The 13051-nt window shown below is 42.3% G+C and overlaps 1 protein-coding gene across 2 annotated transcripts in view; it reads left to right on the top strand.

Annotated features, from left to right (window-relative positions):
* Positions 1 to 420: 420 nt before the first annotated feature.
* Positions 421 to 13051, top strand: part of EIF2D (eukaryotic translation initiation factor 2D) — a 23810-nt gene continuing 11179 nt past the window's right edge. The window contains exons 1-7 of one of the 2 annotated variants that reach the window (XM_006887932.1): positions 421 to 476; positions 1546 to 1736; positions 2808 to 2891; positions 4311 to 4401; positions 7684 to 7791; positions 11059 to 11315; positions 11783 to 11900. In XM_006887932.1, coding sequence (XP_006887994.1) covers positions 421 to 476; positions 1546 to 1736; positions 2808 to 2891; positions 4311 to 4401; positions 7684 to 7791; positions 11059 to 11315; positions 11783 to 11900 — 905 coding nt within the window. The remainder of the gene's footprint in view (positions 477 to 1545; positions 1737 to 2807; positions 2892 to 4310; positions 4402 to 7683; positions 7792 to 11058; positions 11316 to 11782; positions 11901 to 13051) is intronic. The other variant, XM_006887933.1, reaches the window with a different exon arrangement.

Raw genomic sequence — 13051 nt, 5'->3', positions numbered from 1 at the left:
TCATCAGTTGCACCATGGAAGAAAGATGAGGCAGCTAGTCCTCCCTTAGACTTACCCCAGGGGGGTTATGAGTTGGAAATTTTAAAAAGGGATGAGAAAATTCAGGTTACAGCCTAGCCAAGACCTCTAGTTTACAAGCGTGACCCCCGCCCGGGCAGCCGCGGCCGGTCATGCAAACTGGTCTGCACGCGCGTCAGTTCCCGGCGCTGTCACTAGGGGCGATCGCGACCCGCCTCGGCAGCAGCCTCCGAGCTTCGCGGTCCGGGTTTCTAGCCGGCGCGCTTTGCCAGCCGGGACGCAGCATGGCTGCACCCAGGGTGGCGCGCTACCGACCCGCCGCGTTCCCGCCGCTCGGCTAGCCCCAGGCTTCCCTGCTCCGCTCGGCTTCCCTGCTCCGCTCGGCTTCCCACGCCTGCAGACATGTTCGCCAAAGCCTTTCGAGTCAAGTCCAACACGGCCATCAAGGGGTCCGACAGGTGAGGGAAGAGCAGGGGGTGCTCTGCCCATCGGGGGATCGCAGGGGCCCCGGCCGCGGCGGAGTCCTCGGTGGAAGCGGGGTGGGCCGACCTGGGACAGAGGCCAAGGGGACCCGCCGCCGAAGGGACCCCACGGGGCTGGGCAGTTTGCATACATTTAAGAGAAGGGTGAAAAAAAGACTCTGCTTTTTGTTGGGGTTGATTTCCACCACCAGTCCAAACGGTGTTTAGATAATCCACCGAGGTAAAAAAGTAATTCAGTCGTTGTTAATTGACTGCAGAGTAAGATGTTGTGGAGGATGCAGAAAAGAAGGAATATAAATAAGGTCTTTGTCCTCCGAGAGTTTAGAGCCGGATGAGAGATCGCAGGTGGGGTACCGAGTGTTCAAGTGTACGTGGCAAAGTGTCCAGTGATTACAGCTGGCAGAAAAGACAGATAAAGGGTGAGGCGCCCCATAAGGCACGTGTGAGGAGCAGAACTGTGTTTATTTAACTGTGTCGCAAGCGCGTATTACCGCTTTGGAAATTTACGACCAGTTTCTGTTCTAAAGTTGCCCTCTCGGCTCAACTCATTGCCATTGAGTCAGAACAGACTCATAGAGGACCCTCCAGCGGGTCGTCTCTCTGGTGGATTCTGATGGGTTGCCCAGCTTTTAGGAGCAGCTGGTGGATTCGAACTGGCCCCCTCTCGAGACAGCACCACTAGCGCTCTGGTATTTACTCATAAACTGGCAGAGTGACTAAGCATATATGAGAAGCTAATTGAGCCAGGGAAACAGGATGGAGTCCAGAAGGCAGGACTGACTTTTCCAATGTCAGGCCAAGGATTGCTCACCGGGCCTCAGTTTCCCCCTTTATAAAATGGAAAAAACCTTCCCCAGGAGCTTGTAGGACAGACACAGGATGGGGAAGAGATTGGGGTACTTGGGAGGAGTATGAGAACAGGGCGTCAGAAACCAGGCGTCTTGCCCTGTACCCCCGCATGATTTTATAGTGAGTTCTTGATCCACCAGTGTTTGGTAGGCAGCCCAAGCAGCATTCACACGTGGTTTTGGTGTACTTTCTGCAGGAGAAAACTTCGGGCTGATGTGACAGCTGCTTTTCCCAACCTTGGAGCCAATCAGGTCTCAGAGTTAGTACCAGGAAAGGAAGAGCTGAACATTGTGAAGCTGTATGCTCACAAAGGGGATGCCGTGACTGTGTACGTGAGTGGTGGTAACCCCATCCTATTTGAACTGGAGAAAAATCTGTATCCGACAGGTATGGCAATAGGATAGAGACGGCCATTATTAGTCCTTCCCTGATAATCTGCTTCTCTGTCTTTCTTCCATTACCTCCTGCCCATAAAACAAACAAGCACCAAATCTCCTGGTAAGCCTTAGGGCTTCTGTGGGCCTAATGTTTCTAGGATAGTCTGTCAAGCCTGGAAGCTGCTGTCAAAAAGAGGTACAAAAGGTTAATGCAGAGAGGGAGTAATTACAAAAGGATGTTCTAAAATGAAGGAGCAATGCCTGAAGGGTTTATGTAGTAAATCAGGGATAAGGTAGATTTCTTTTAAAAGGTTGATGTTCAGAAGATGTTAAAAAAAAAAAAAATTCCTTAAAACTGTCCCTAGAAGAAAGAAACTGACTTAATGAAGCTGTATACCTTGCTGTCTTGTCACTGTAGTTCAATCAGGATATCTCACACAGATCTTTCTGACTGGCCCTCCAGGGATCTTTGCTTTTTTTTCCTTTGTCATAGATCCCTGGGGTCTTTTGTCTTCTGTCTGCTGACACCTATTTTGTAGCTTGGGGCTTTTCTTCCTCCAGGCTTGGCTATCAGAGTGTAATGCGGTTTCCTTAGGCTGTTCCTACTGCATCACACTTCCCTGATGTATCAGAAGATAAGCATAAACTATTTTTGTTCTAAGGATTTAACTGCTAATCACTATGGAAACAGAAGGAATAAAAATAATAAATATGAGAAGGTTTTAAGGTTTCCTATAAGTTAGCTATCTCTTCTTAGGTTACTTGATTCTAAGGTAATAGCTGGGAGCCTTTTGACTCTTTGCTCCATTTTTAGTCACTTTTCTGTTGCTAGTTCAGATGGAACAATAGGTTCCTCCAAGCTTCAAGTGATGCTTAGTTTCTTTGGTCTTTGTCTTGCAAAAACTGAAACCTCTTTGAGTATCCCCTTACTGTTGAGGGGGATAAACCTTCTGTTTAGCCCTGGGATGAAATCTCTTTTATGTATCCTGATTGAAGTAACTCTTTGGTGTTTTATTTTGTTAATTCCCTAGCAGATTGAATTTTTCACACTAAATGTCTTCTGGGTCTCTTTTTTGGGCAGTGTACACTTTGTGGTCATACCCTGATCTTCTGCCAACCTTCACAACATGGCCTCTGGTACTCGAGAAGCTGGTAGGGGGAGCAGGTAAGAAGAAGGCTTTTCTTATATTATGCCTGTTGGCTACAGTCTACAGAGCAGAGAGTTACTAATTTAAGAAATGAAATAATTTCCTGTGTGTAGAGTGAGGTTGTCATGGGGCAGCCATGTCTAATTTCTGTTAACTCCATAAGGGGGAACAGTCCCCAAGAAAATCCTCAACACAAAACCAATTTCTATGAGGTCATTCATGTCCCCACCCTCCCCAAGGCTACTTCTACCAATTCTAACACCAACCATCCCTCCCAGGGCTCTCACTTCCCTACTGTAGGATCCAATAATCTGTTACCTTGGCCACATAGAACTAACAGAACCATACTCACATTTATGAGGTCTGTTAAGCAAGTTAACAGGTTGCAAGTCAGTTTGAAAACAAGATACAATTCTTCAGTGAGGACAGATTATTATGTGTACTGTCTGACTTTTTGACCTATATATAGCCTCTCAACCCTAGATCAGGGTTGCAAAGCTTTCTCTTAGTCCTGCCAATTATGGTGTCTCCCCGAAGACCTCCAGTAGACATGGGTAAAGGCCTCTGGTTTTTAGCTCCTTGGGGCTGCATCCCCAGGCCAGCTCTGTCTCATACCAGTCTCTAGTTCTCAGTTGCTGCTGCTGCTGTCATCTAAATCCAGGTCTGAGATGTGCCTGAATCTCTGGCCCTGAAGGATTTGACTTCTTTCTCTCCTTCTTTTCTTTTACTGGTAGTGAGATTACCCATTTCTGCTGCTAAAGTGGCTCAGTTTAACTTGGCAGGATAGCAAAACTGGCCAATCCCTGTTTGTATGTTCCTGCCCAGCCATGTGACAAAGGCAATGATCTAGGAAGACCATTTTGAATAATAAACTCACCACAGCACATTGTGTCTGTTTAAGCAATTGAAAAAAAATGGAATAGTCTCCTTGTGTTGATACATCTCTCACTTTACTGGGTCCATGAACTTGCTGAACCTTTTTCACACTATTGTCAGGCTTAAATAAGATAAGTGATGTGAAAGTGCTGTGAGAACAACCAGATCTATGCTTTGAACCCATAGGCTGAATTTAGAAAACCGAGAAAAGATAGGTCATGGTAAAGGATGCATAACTTGACACTTGTTTGGTCACTCATACCCTAAAGGGAGAAGGTCTGATAATTAGCTTGCCATTTTACATTTTTATTATGAATAACATGGTTGGTACATAATAAATGCTATTGAGCGAACAAATATATGTCAAGGATGTTGTTAGATGTTGTTAATTACGACTCATGTGACCCTGTGAACAACGTATCTGAACCTTGTCCTATTCTGTGACATCCTCATAATTTCTGATACACTTGAGCCCTTTGCTGCAGTCACTGTGTCAATCCAACTCGTTTAGGAAGGGAGGCAGAATGTAGGTTGTGATATTTTTGTCTTGTTTGTTGCAGATTTGATGCTGCCAGGACTAGTGGTGCCCCCTTCTGGTCTGCCTCAAGTAGAGAAAGGTGATCTCTGTGCCATTGCCTTGGTGGGGAACAGGTACTGTGTCAGATAGCTGGGGGGGACAAGGGGGACCAGAACTTAGGTAAAGGGAGGTGGCACCTTACAAAGAATATTGATGAGGTATTAAAAGAAAAAAGATGTTCTTTCATGTGGAAGAAGCAGGGAGTGGGCTATTGGGGGGATAGCAGTGAACTTGTAGGGTTCTCACACATCAGAAAGGAGTATATTTGCTGTTCCTACTGCTTCTTTATTGTCTTAACATTTTATTTTTAAATAATTCTGTACTTTCAGAAGAGTTACAAAGATAGTACTGAGTTCCCATACACTTTTTCACTACTTGCTTTGTATGACAATGTATACATAACCATGATCTAGTTATAGAAACTAAGAAAAGAACATAATATATTACTGTTAACTGCAGATGTTATTTCTGTTTTTTTCCCCAGTATTTCTACTACAAGTAGCCCTCAACTTCTGGCAAGGTTCTATTCTGACAACTCTGTTGTGAGTTGATTTGGACATAAACCAAATACCTCACTCTCTCTGTTAAGTTTTATTATCTTTGTCTTTGGGTATTGGAAACATTATGTAAGTTTCCAGATATGTTTTAGTATATACATATTCTTCATTTATTTACTATCTCAGTTGCTGACTTTTCATATTTCTGGAAATGACAAAACATGCAGTATTTAACTATTTTGTGCACTTATGCGGAAAATTTGGAATACCAAGGTGCAATGCTAGAGTAACACTGGTTGTGATATTGAAGGCTTTGTGGATCGTTAAAAACAAATAGTCCTAAATGCAGTTTGTGATAATTCAAATACGTCATGCCAGAGAGACTCTTTCTAATGGTCTTTTTCTGTTCAAGGATTTGATATAGGACACTACATTAGTTGCCATACCACTTTACTTACTTTCTTCTCAGTCTTTGCTTGTCATGAATGTGACATATTTCTTCCGCCATCATTCTTTAATTATTATAATGGTTTATTGAGGTATAATTCATATACCTTAATTCAAAGTGGCTTTCGTATATTCAATATAGTTGCTTAACCATCACCACTATGCTGATATTTTAAAAAATATTAGGATGTAATCATATAAACAATGCTGGAAAACCAGAAGTCTCCTCACCCTACTAACATGTAAAAATGTCCTTGCTGAGGTTTTTATCACACACATACATGTGCACATAAAAATGTATGATTTAGGGTATATGTGTTTAAAAAGAAACAAACAATTATAATGTGTGTGTGTGTGTGTGTGTGTGTGTGTGTGTGTATTTACCACTTGATATAGTGTGGACATTTCCATGCCAGAACAGATATCTGCCAAAACTTTTACCTGCTGTGTGGTCAATGGATGAGATCCTCTCCGGTAGGCGCTGAGGATGCCACCAGTTTATTATCTCTACTGCAAATAGTATCTTTTTATCTTCTTTCTTTTTTTTTTTTTAATTTGTTGTGTACGGCCTAATTGGATTAGACTGGCACAGGAGGAGATTGCCCTTCCTTCTCCAGCAGAGCACCTGGTGGATTTGAACCGCGCACCTTCAGGATTGCAGCGCAGTTTCTTGCTATTAGGCCACCAGAGCTCCCCTGCAAACAGTATCTTCTTTATGCTTCTAGAGATATACCATGTGCCAGGATTTTCTAGATACTAAAAAGCAGAACTGGTAGGTTGGAGATTATGCCTGTTTTCTGTTGCCTCACCAAAAAAAAAAGATCATATACTTTTTACTCCCACATACAAGGCAACTGGAACCTGTTTTGACACCCTCATCAGTACTGGATAGGAGGGCTCATTTTCATGTGTATATCTGAATGAGAGATAAATACTATCTCATTGCTGATTTAAAAGGAAAGAAAAAAGTGATTAAAGACATAGGATGGACAATGTTTAAAGATCTTACTGTTTAAAAAAAAAAAGATCTTACTTTTGCCACTCAGTATTAGCCTCCTGTTTTCTTTATGTTTTGTGTGTACCGTCAAATCATATCTAACTGGTACAGGAGGAGATTGTCCCTCCTTGTCCAGCAGAGCATCTGGTGGATTCGAACTGCTCACCTCTGGTAGCCTGTTTTCTTGAGTATTTTGGAAGCAAACACACTGCAACGTTTCCTCTTTTTGTTTTTTACCATAGGACAGTTAAAAAGAATGGTGTATAGGGGTTTTTTACCCTCTAGCATTCTACCTAAGATAGGAGAAAACTAGATAAATAGATATTTGGCCTGCTAAGTTTGGCCTTTATAGTGTATATAGGGATGGAGCCCAGGAGTGATTTGCTGCAGGAGGTGAGGGTGCAAGAGGTTGTTAACAACAGAGGCCACATTCAGTATGCTACTGTGGTATTAAAGGTCTTGACCTATTGACTTCAGTGGGGATGGAAGAAAAAGACCTAAGAGTTGGAGTTGAAGTCAGATTGAAAGTTCCTGTGTTGAGATTGTTCTTAGGGCTTCTGGTGGAGCTTCCAGATTTAGCACAAGTCCTAAAGGTTGTATCTTGGGATCCTGCCCTTGAGTTCAGGCTACCTATGGGGTTTGTGTGTTTCTCTGTTGTTATTCAGCCTGTATCTATCCATACAGGTACTACATGATCAATATTTGAATAGTACTGGGCTACAGAGATTATTCACTTGAGCTTCGGAAGTTATTTTTGACATTGTGGGAACATGTAGTTCCTAGCTGAGGTTATGGATTGATCCCTGCTATAAAGAGCCAACTCAAATGGAACTTCTCTTGTGGGCTTTTCATTTATCTCTTTTCTTTTCCCTTATGGAATCCACTCTGTCAGCATGATTTCTAAAGAATAAATTATTTCCTTTCTGAACTTCCCTGTGGAGTGGCTCTGCCTTTAGTGCCTGGTGTCTGTTGCTGTTAGGTGTCATCATGCCAATTTTTGACACAACTCTGTGACTGAATAAAATTTCCCATAGAGTATTTGAGATTGTACTATTCATGGGAACAGATCACCAGGTCTTTTCCCGCACAAAAGAAAAGGTAACGGAGGTAATTTATGTTTTTAGAATTAAGAAAGGAGAACTTTAATTATCTTTCCAAATCCTGGCTGGGTGAATTCATAATTGGAATAAAACAAAGACAATGAGAACAGTGGCAAACCTATTACTTACATAGAAAGGTTATGTTTGGTTAAGGGATTTTTAAAAATAATTCTTGCATATAATCTGAAAAAAGTGGAGACTGGACTGAGTTTAGTTTTGTGAGACAAGTGGATACTTGAGATTTGTAGTTGTGAAGCTTTTGTACATACGTGGGGAGATGGTTTGAACCCTCGTCTCTGGCCTCCTTTTTCGCAGAGCCCCCGTTGCGATCGGAGTTGCTGTCATGTCCACTGCTGAGATGCTGACTGCAGGCCTGAAGGGCAGGGGCTTCTCTGTGCGACACACTTACCAGGACCACTTATGGTGGGTACACAGCATGTTTCTTTGACTTTTCCTAGTGCCTGGCTGTGTGAGAAAAGAGAGATCCAGGAGTAAGAGTGTTGACTAATTCCTTTACCAAATGTGGAGACAAGGGTGTTTTGGATTTTGAGAAGGTTTTGGTTTTATTTTTCCCCCCCAACTTGGTGAGGAAATTAGAACTTGGATTATTTTCTAGATGAATTGTAGAACCTTTAACTTGGAAGATGACTTCAAGAATTGTCTACTTTGCCCCTTGGGATGATCATATTCTTTGCTTTTATAGCTTCCATCGGTCCAGCCTCATCTACCCCCATTGTTTAAGGAGAGCACCTGAATTTTCATTTGTGAATCTGAATCAAAGGAGGGCCGTCATCAGACATTAGGGTGATAAACTGACTCCCTTCGTTATCCAGTGTTACCTCTTTGTGGAGATAACTTCTCATCACTCTCTCATTGTTAACAGTTGCTTTTTTAAAAAGCCCTATACCAGTTTATTTTCTGAGTACTTTCATTTTGTCAAAATAGTCAACAGCACTCTTCTTGAAAACAATCTATCTGGTCCTTTTTTTAAAATTATTAAATTTTATTAGTTTTAATGAACATTTACAGGGATTTTGGGTTTTCATTCCTTCATTGCTGCACCATTCTCTCTACCCTCCTCCCCAGTTTGTTCTTCTTCCCCCGCCATCCGAATGTCTGTTTTAATTGTCCAATTGCCACAGTGCTTGTCAAAGTCAGTTCTGATTAATCTTCTTTGTCAGTGTGTCCTTTGCCATTCCCTATCACTCCTCCCTGAGAGAGACTTCACCCTGATTCATAAGGAAAAGGGGATGGCGTATTCTCTTAGCTACTTCCTGCTGAAAAGGGACGCTGTGGGTTTCAGGGTGAAGATCTTCTCTCACTACTCTAAAGGGCCCCTTTGGCAGTAGGAAACACATAGACTATTATGGAGATTGATTTTGGAGTTTAGATACACTGTTATTAATTGTGCTTAGCCGTACATGTTCATATCCTTGAAGATGTATCGTGGGGGGTTGCAACCTAGAAGACACAAATGTAACTAACAAGTTATAAGTACATGAGTCAAAAATTATGGAAAAGTAAAAGAAAAGATTCTTTCATTGTTTTACAAACCCTCCCCCAGGTCCCCTCCACCATGGAGCCATTGCTCTAGACTCCTGTGATGACAGAAATACCTAGTCACATATCTCTTTTAAACAGTTTTCTCCCTCCTCTGTTTCAGTGCAGTATACATTATTGAACCCATCTTACTCAGTCTCTCCCCAACCCTGAGGTTAGTCCCATTCTACAACAGTGGCATCATGTAATATTTGTCCTTTTGTGACTGGGATATTTCACTCAGCATAATGTTCTCCAGAGTCAACCATTTTGAATAATATTGCATGAGTTCCTTGTTTTTCAATGCAGCATAGTATTCCATTGTGCAAATATACCACAGCTTCTCTAGCCATTCGTTTGTTGATGGGCTATCTGGTCCTTTTGCCGAGTGTTGCAGCTTGTTGGTATAGGCCCATTCTTATCTTTTTCTAGCCCTGTCTTGGATTTATTCACATAACAAATACTGATCAAGCCCTAGTTTCCTGGAAGTACAACCTCATTAGCGTGTGTACTAGCAGGTTTTGTTTGTTGTTTTTGTTGTTGTTGTTGTTGTGTACCATCGAGTTGGGACTGACCTATAGCTGACCCTCCCATGGGTTTTCAGAGGCAGTAATCACACAGGAGGAAATGCTCCGTCCTTCTCCCGCGGATTCAAACTGTTTGCCTTTGGGATTGCAGTGCAGCTTCTTGCCACTAGGCCGCCAGAGTATTAGAGGGGAGATACTGTTCTAACGGCTTGTTTTCTAACTAGCATTTCAGGTACAGCAATCAAGATCATGCTGGGTAAAGTTGTTTAGTCAGTTGTTACAGAGCACTACCCTTTTTAAAAAAATCTACTTTATTTAATTTTTAAATATTTAAGCTTACATACATTTACGTGACTTTGCTATTAATGGTACAAGCATACCTTGTTTTATTGGGCTTCAGCTTACTGAGTTTTGCAGATATCACATATTTTACAAATTGAAGATTTGTGGCAACAGTCATGAGCAGGTTTGTTTATGCCCTTTTCCCAAAAATATGTGCTCACTTGTGTTACATTTTAGTAATCCTCCCTAATTTTAGACTTTTTCCATAATGTTTTTGTATACTTAATAGACAACATGCTCATTGTCATCATACACATAGCCTCCGAGTAGGACAGAGTAGACCTGCCCCTTTGGGTGTCCAGGCTGTAAATCTTTACAGAAGCAGACGGCCTCATTTTTCTCCTGTGAAATGCCTGATGGGTTCACACTGCTCACCTTTTGATTGAACCAGTTGGCACCACCAGGTCTTCACTAGTAGACAACGGATGGTATTAGCAACCAGTTTTTATATGCTTTGAGAAACAAACAGGAAATCTGTATGTCTCATTTTATGGCAGCTTTTACTTTGTTGTGGTGGTCTGAAACCACGTCCACAATATCTTTGAGATATACCTGTCTGACATGCCTTCCTATAAACTCAGTTAAAACTTATTTTGATCTTCGTGAACCAGGCGGAGATAACAGCTTTTGCTTTGATCTCTGCATGCTCCGCTGTGTAGTATTACTGCTGCTGCTTTCTCCCCTCACCTCCAGTCTTCCTGAAGCATGGTGATATAAAACCAAAAACCATGACCGTTTCTTCAAGTTAGGTGAAATTTTCATTTAACAAAGCAGCAGCTGATTTTGTAGTTCTTGAACAGTTCAGCTGTTTGTATTTTGTTACCTACTGTGTCAGAGCTATTGTACTTTGGGTCGCTACTCAGTGGCACATAACAACACAATAACTCTGTCTTCAGTTAGTAATTCACCAGACTGGTATTGTAGATTACAGACCTATTTACTATCCTGATTTTGTTATTTCATTCAGAAGAGTTTTATTACTTTTTTACTCACATGAAGGAATATTTTGGTAGACTGCCTCTTTAATGCTTCATTTTTAAATCTTTATTTCAGGATAACCATCGTAGTGGTATTATTCCTTTAAAATGCTGAGGAGACAAGGTTTATGCTTCCCATTTCAGAGATGAGAAAGCAGAGGCGTGAACTTTTCTAGGCCCAGAGTTAGAAGTGGAGTTACTGGGGTTTTGAGAGGGTAGAATGGGGAGAATGTTTCTTGTGCTTACCTGCCTGTTGGAGAGCATTGTGGGTACTGCTTGATATTTCTGACATGAGATTTTTCCAGGAAATCTGGAGACAGGTCCCCTCCACCTTCTATTGCTCCACCTGCCCTGGATCCCCCAGATCTCAATGAAGAGAAGGTCTCGGTCCTGGCAGACCCGACCCTGCAGGAAGACATGAGGGGCCTGCAGCTGAAAGGAGAGGAGGAGGAGAATGGGGAGGATCCTCCGCCAAGTGGGGAGAAGTCCCTCTCAGAAGCCTCAGAACACAGCAGCGTCAAGGCCTTGAACCAAGACACTGCAGGCAACAAGATCCTTCAAGGTCTGGTTTTGGGAGCAGGAGTGTCCATTCCTCCTCCTCTCAGTCTTAAGAGACTGAGATGCTGTGCTGCTTTTGAGTGGAGCAGCACTGAAGCTCTGGGAATGGAGGGAAAAGTCCTCAGTTTGGATGAATGTAGTCCAGCAGCCCTTTGACCTCTTGACTGGGAGTCTTCCATACGTCATGTCTCCCTGGGTGCCTACCTGCCCTTGCCAGTGGGATTTTTCTAGTCCCCTCAGATTACCTCTGGCTCTGTTTTCTGTGTATAAACTCTTCTAGTTGATGGGACTTGGCCCCTTCTCTGGGATCAGCCCTCCTTAAAGACAGTACTTAAGAGTTTGGGAGCTTTGATGCCTGAAAATAGGTTCCTTTTGGAGTCAGGGAGATGAGAAAGAGGTAGAACTGTTCTGTAGGGTGTCAGACATTCTGCTTCCCTCAGGAAGGATGTGAGTCCTATCTTGTTTTTACAGGGCAAATGGATGAACTCTTACAACGATGCTTCCTACATGCTTTGAAAAGCCAAGTCAAAAAGGCTGACCTCCCTTTGCTCACCAGCACCTTGCTTGGCAGCCACATGTTCTCCTGCTGGTAAGGAAGGGACTGAAGGGGGTAGAAGCCAAGAACTGGGTTTCACTCCTGTTCCTGGACAGGAGCACAGGACAGGGCTGATAGAGGAGTGACTGGGGCACATGCTGTGTGCCTGACTAGGGCGGTCGTCATTGAAAAGAGTAGAGGAGATGGTCTGGTAAATAGATTAGGTTCTGGATTTTAACAACTTAAATCCCAGCCAGTGAGAGGATATTGAGGAAATGGAAGGTTGAAATTCCCAGACAGCCTTGTTTCTCTGAACACTGGAATCCCTCTCTCGGATCAGGCAGCATGTCCTTACAGGAATGTCCCAGGGGCAGCCTCAGTTTTTGGGTTTTTTTTACAGACTTCTAGAACGTACATAATTAACATGCCTTTTCCTTCAATTTCTCTTGAAAAGTAGATTAGTCAGATTAGTTTGTATCAGTAAGATACACCCCAGTTCCAAGTGCAAGCCACCAGGGAAGCAGTGGTGTTCATGGATGGAACTTGAACTTTAAAGACAGGCCCTTCTGGGCTCAAGTGCTTGAACTGGTCAGCAGACTTCTCTCAAGCTTAATTTATAATACCCACAGGTTGATTGAAAGGTTAAATAGTCTGACAGAGTGTAAGCACTAAATAAATACTATTTTAACAGCAAATTTGCATACTGATTTTCCCCCCTGAGATCAAATATCTTTCTTTTTGAGAGTCTTGCTCTGTGTTTTTGAAGTAGCTATAATGCAACCCACTGTTTACTTGTGAGCTTCCTTCAGACAGATATCCTGCACATATGTGGGATCTGGAGTGTGTAGTGGCTAACATGATGATCCGTCCTAATCTTGCTGGGTTATAAACAACTGGTAAAAGAAAGGCAAAGAGTATTCTTTAGGATAGAGGTTCTTGACCTAGGGTAGGTTCTAGAAGGTCATAATTTGTATGAAAATAGAGATTCTGGGGAGAGTGAAAGATTAAAACTTGCTTTAAGTGCCTCTCTCCAAAAAACTAATTTAAGCAGGGCAGGACTCAGCAAACTATATTTCTGTAAAAGCCCAGATAGTTAATACTTTTTAAAAAAAATTAAATGTTATGAAGGATTGTATGCTATGCAAGTATGGACTTTAAATAAGAATATTGATAAGCTCTGGCTTAAGAAGTGGTTAATTCTGACA

The sequence above is a fragment of the Elephantulus edwardii genome, unplaced genomic scaffold (genome assembly GCF_000299155.1).
Source record: "Elephantulus edwardii isolate Elephantulus edwardi_28Jun2011 unplaced genomic scaffold, EleEdw1.0 scaffold00063, whole genome shotgun sequence".
Taxonomy (NCBI): Eukaryota; Metazoa; Chordata; class Mammalia; order Macroscelidea; family Macroscelididae; genus Elephantulus; species Elephantulus edwardii.
Note: the sequence above shows the minus strand (reverse complement) of the source record. Positions and strands in the feature narration are given on the sequence as shown.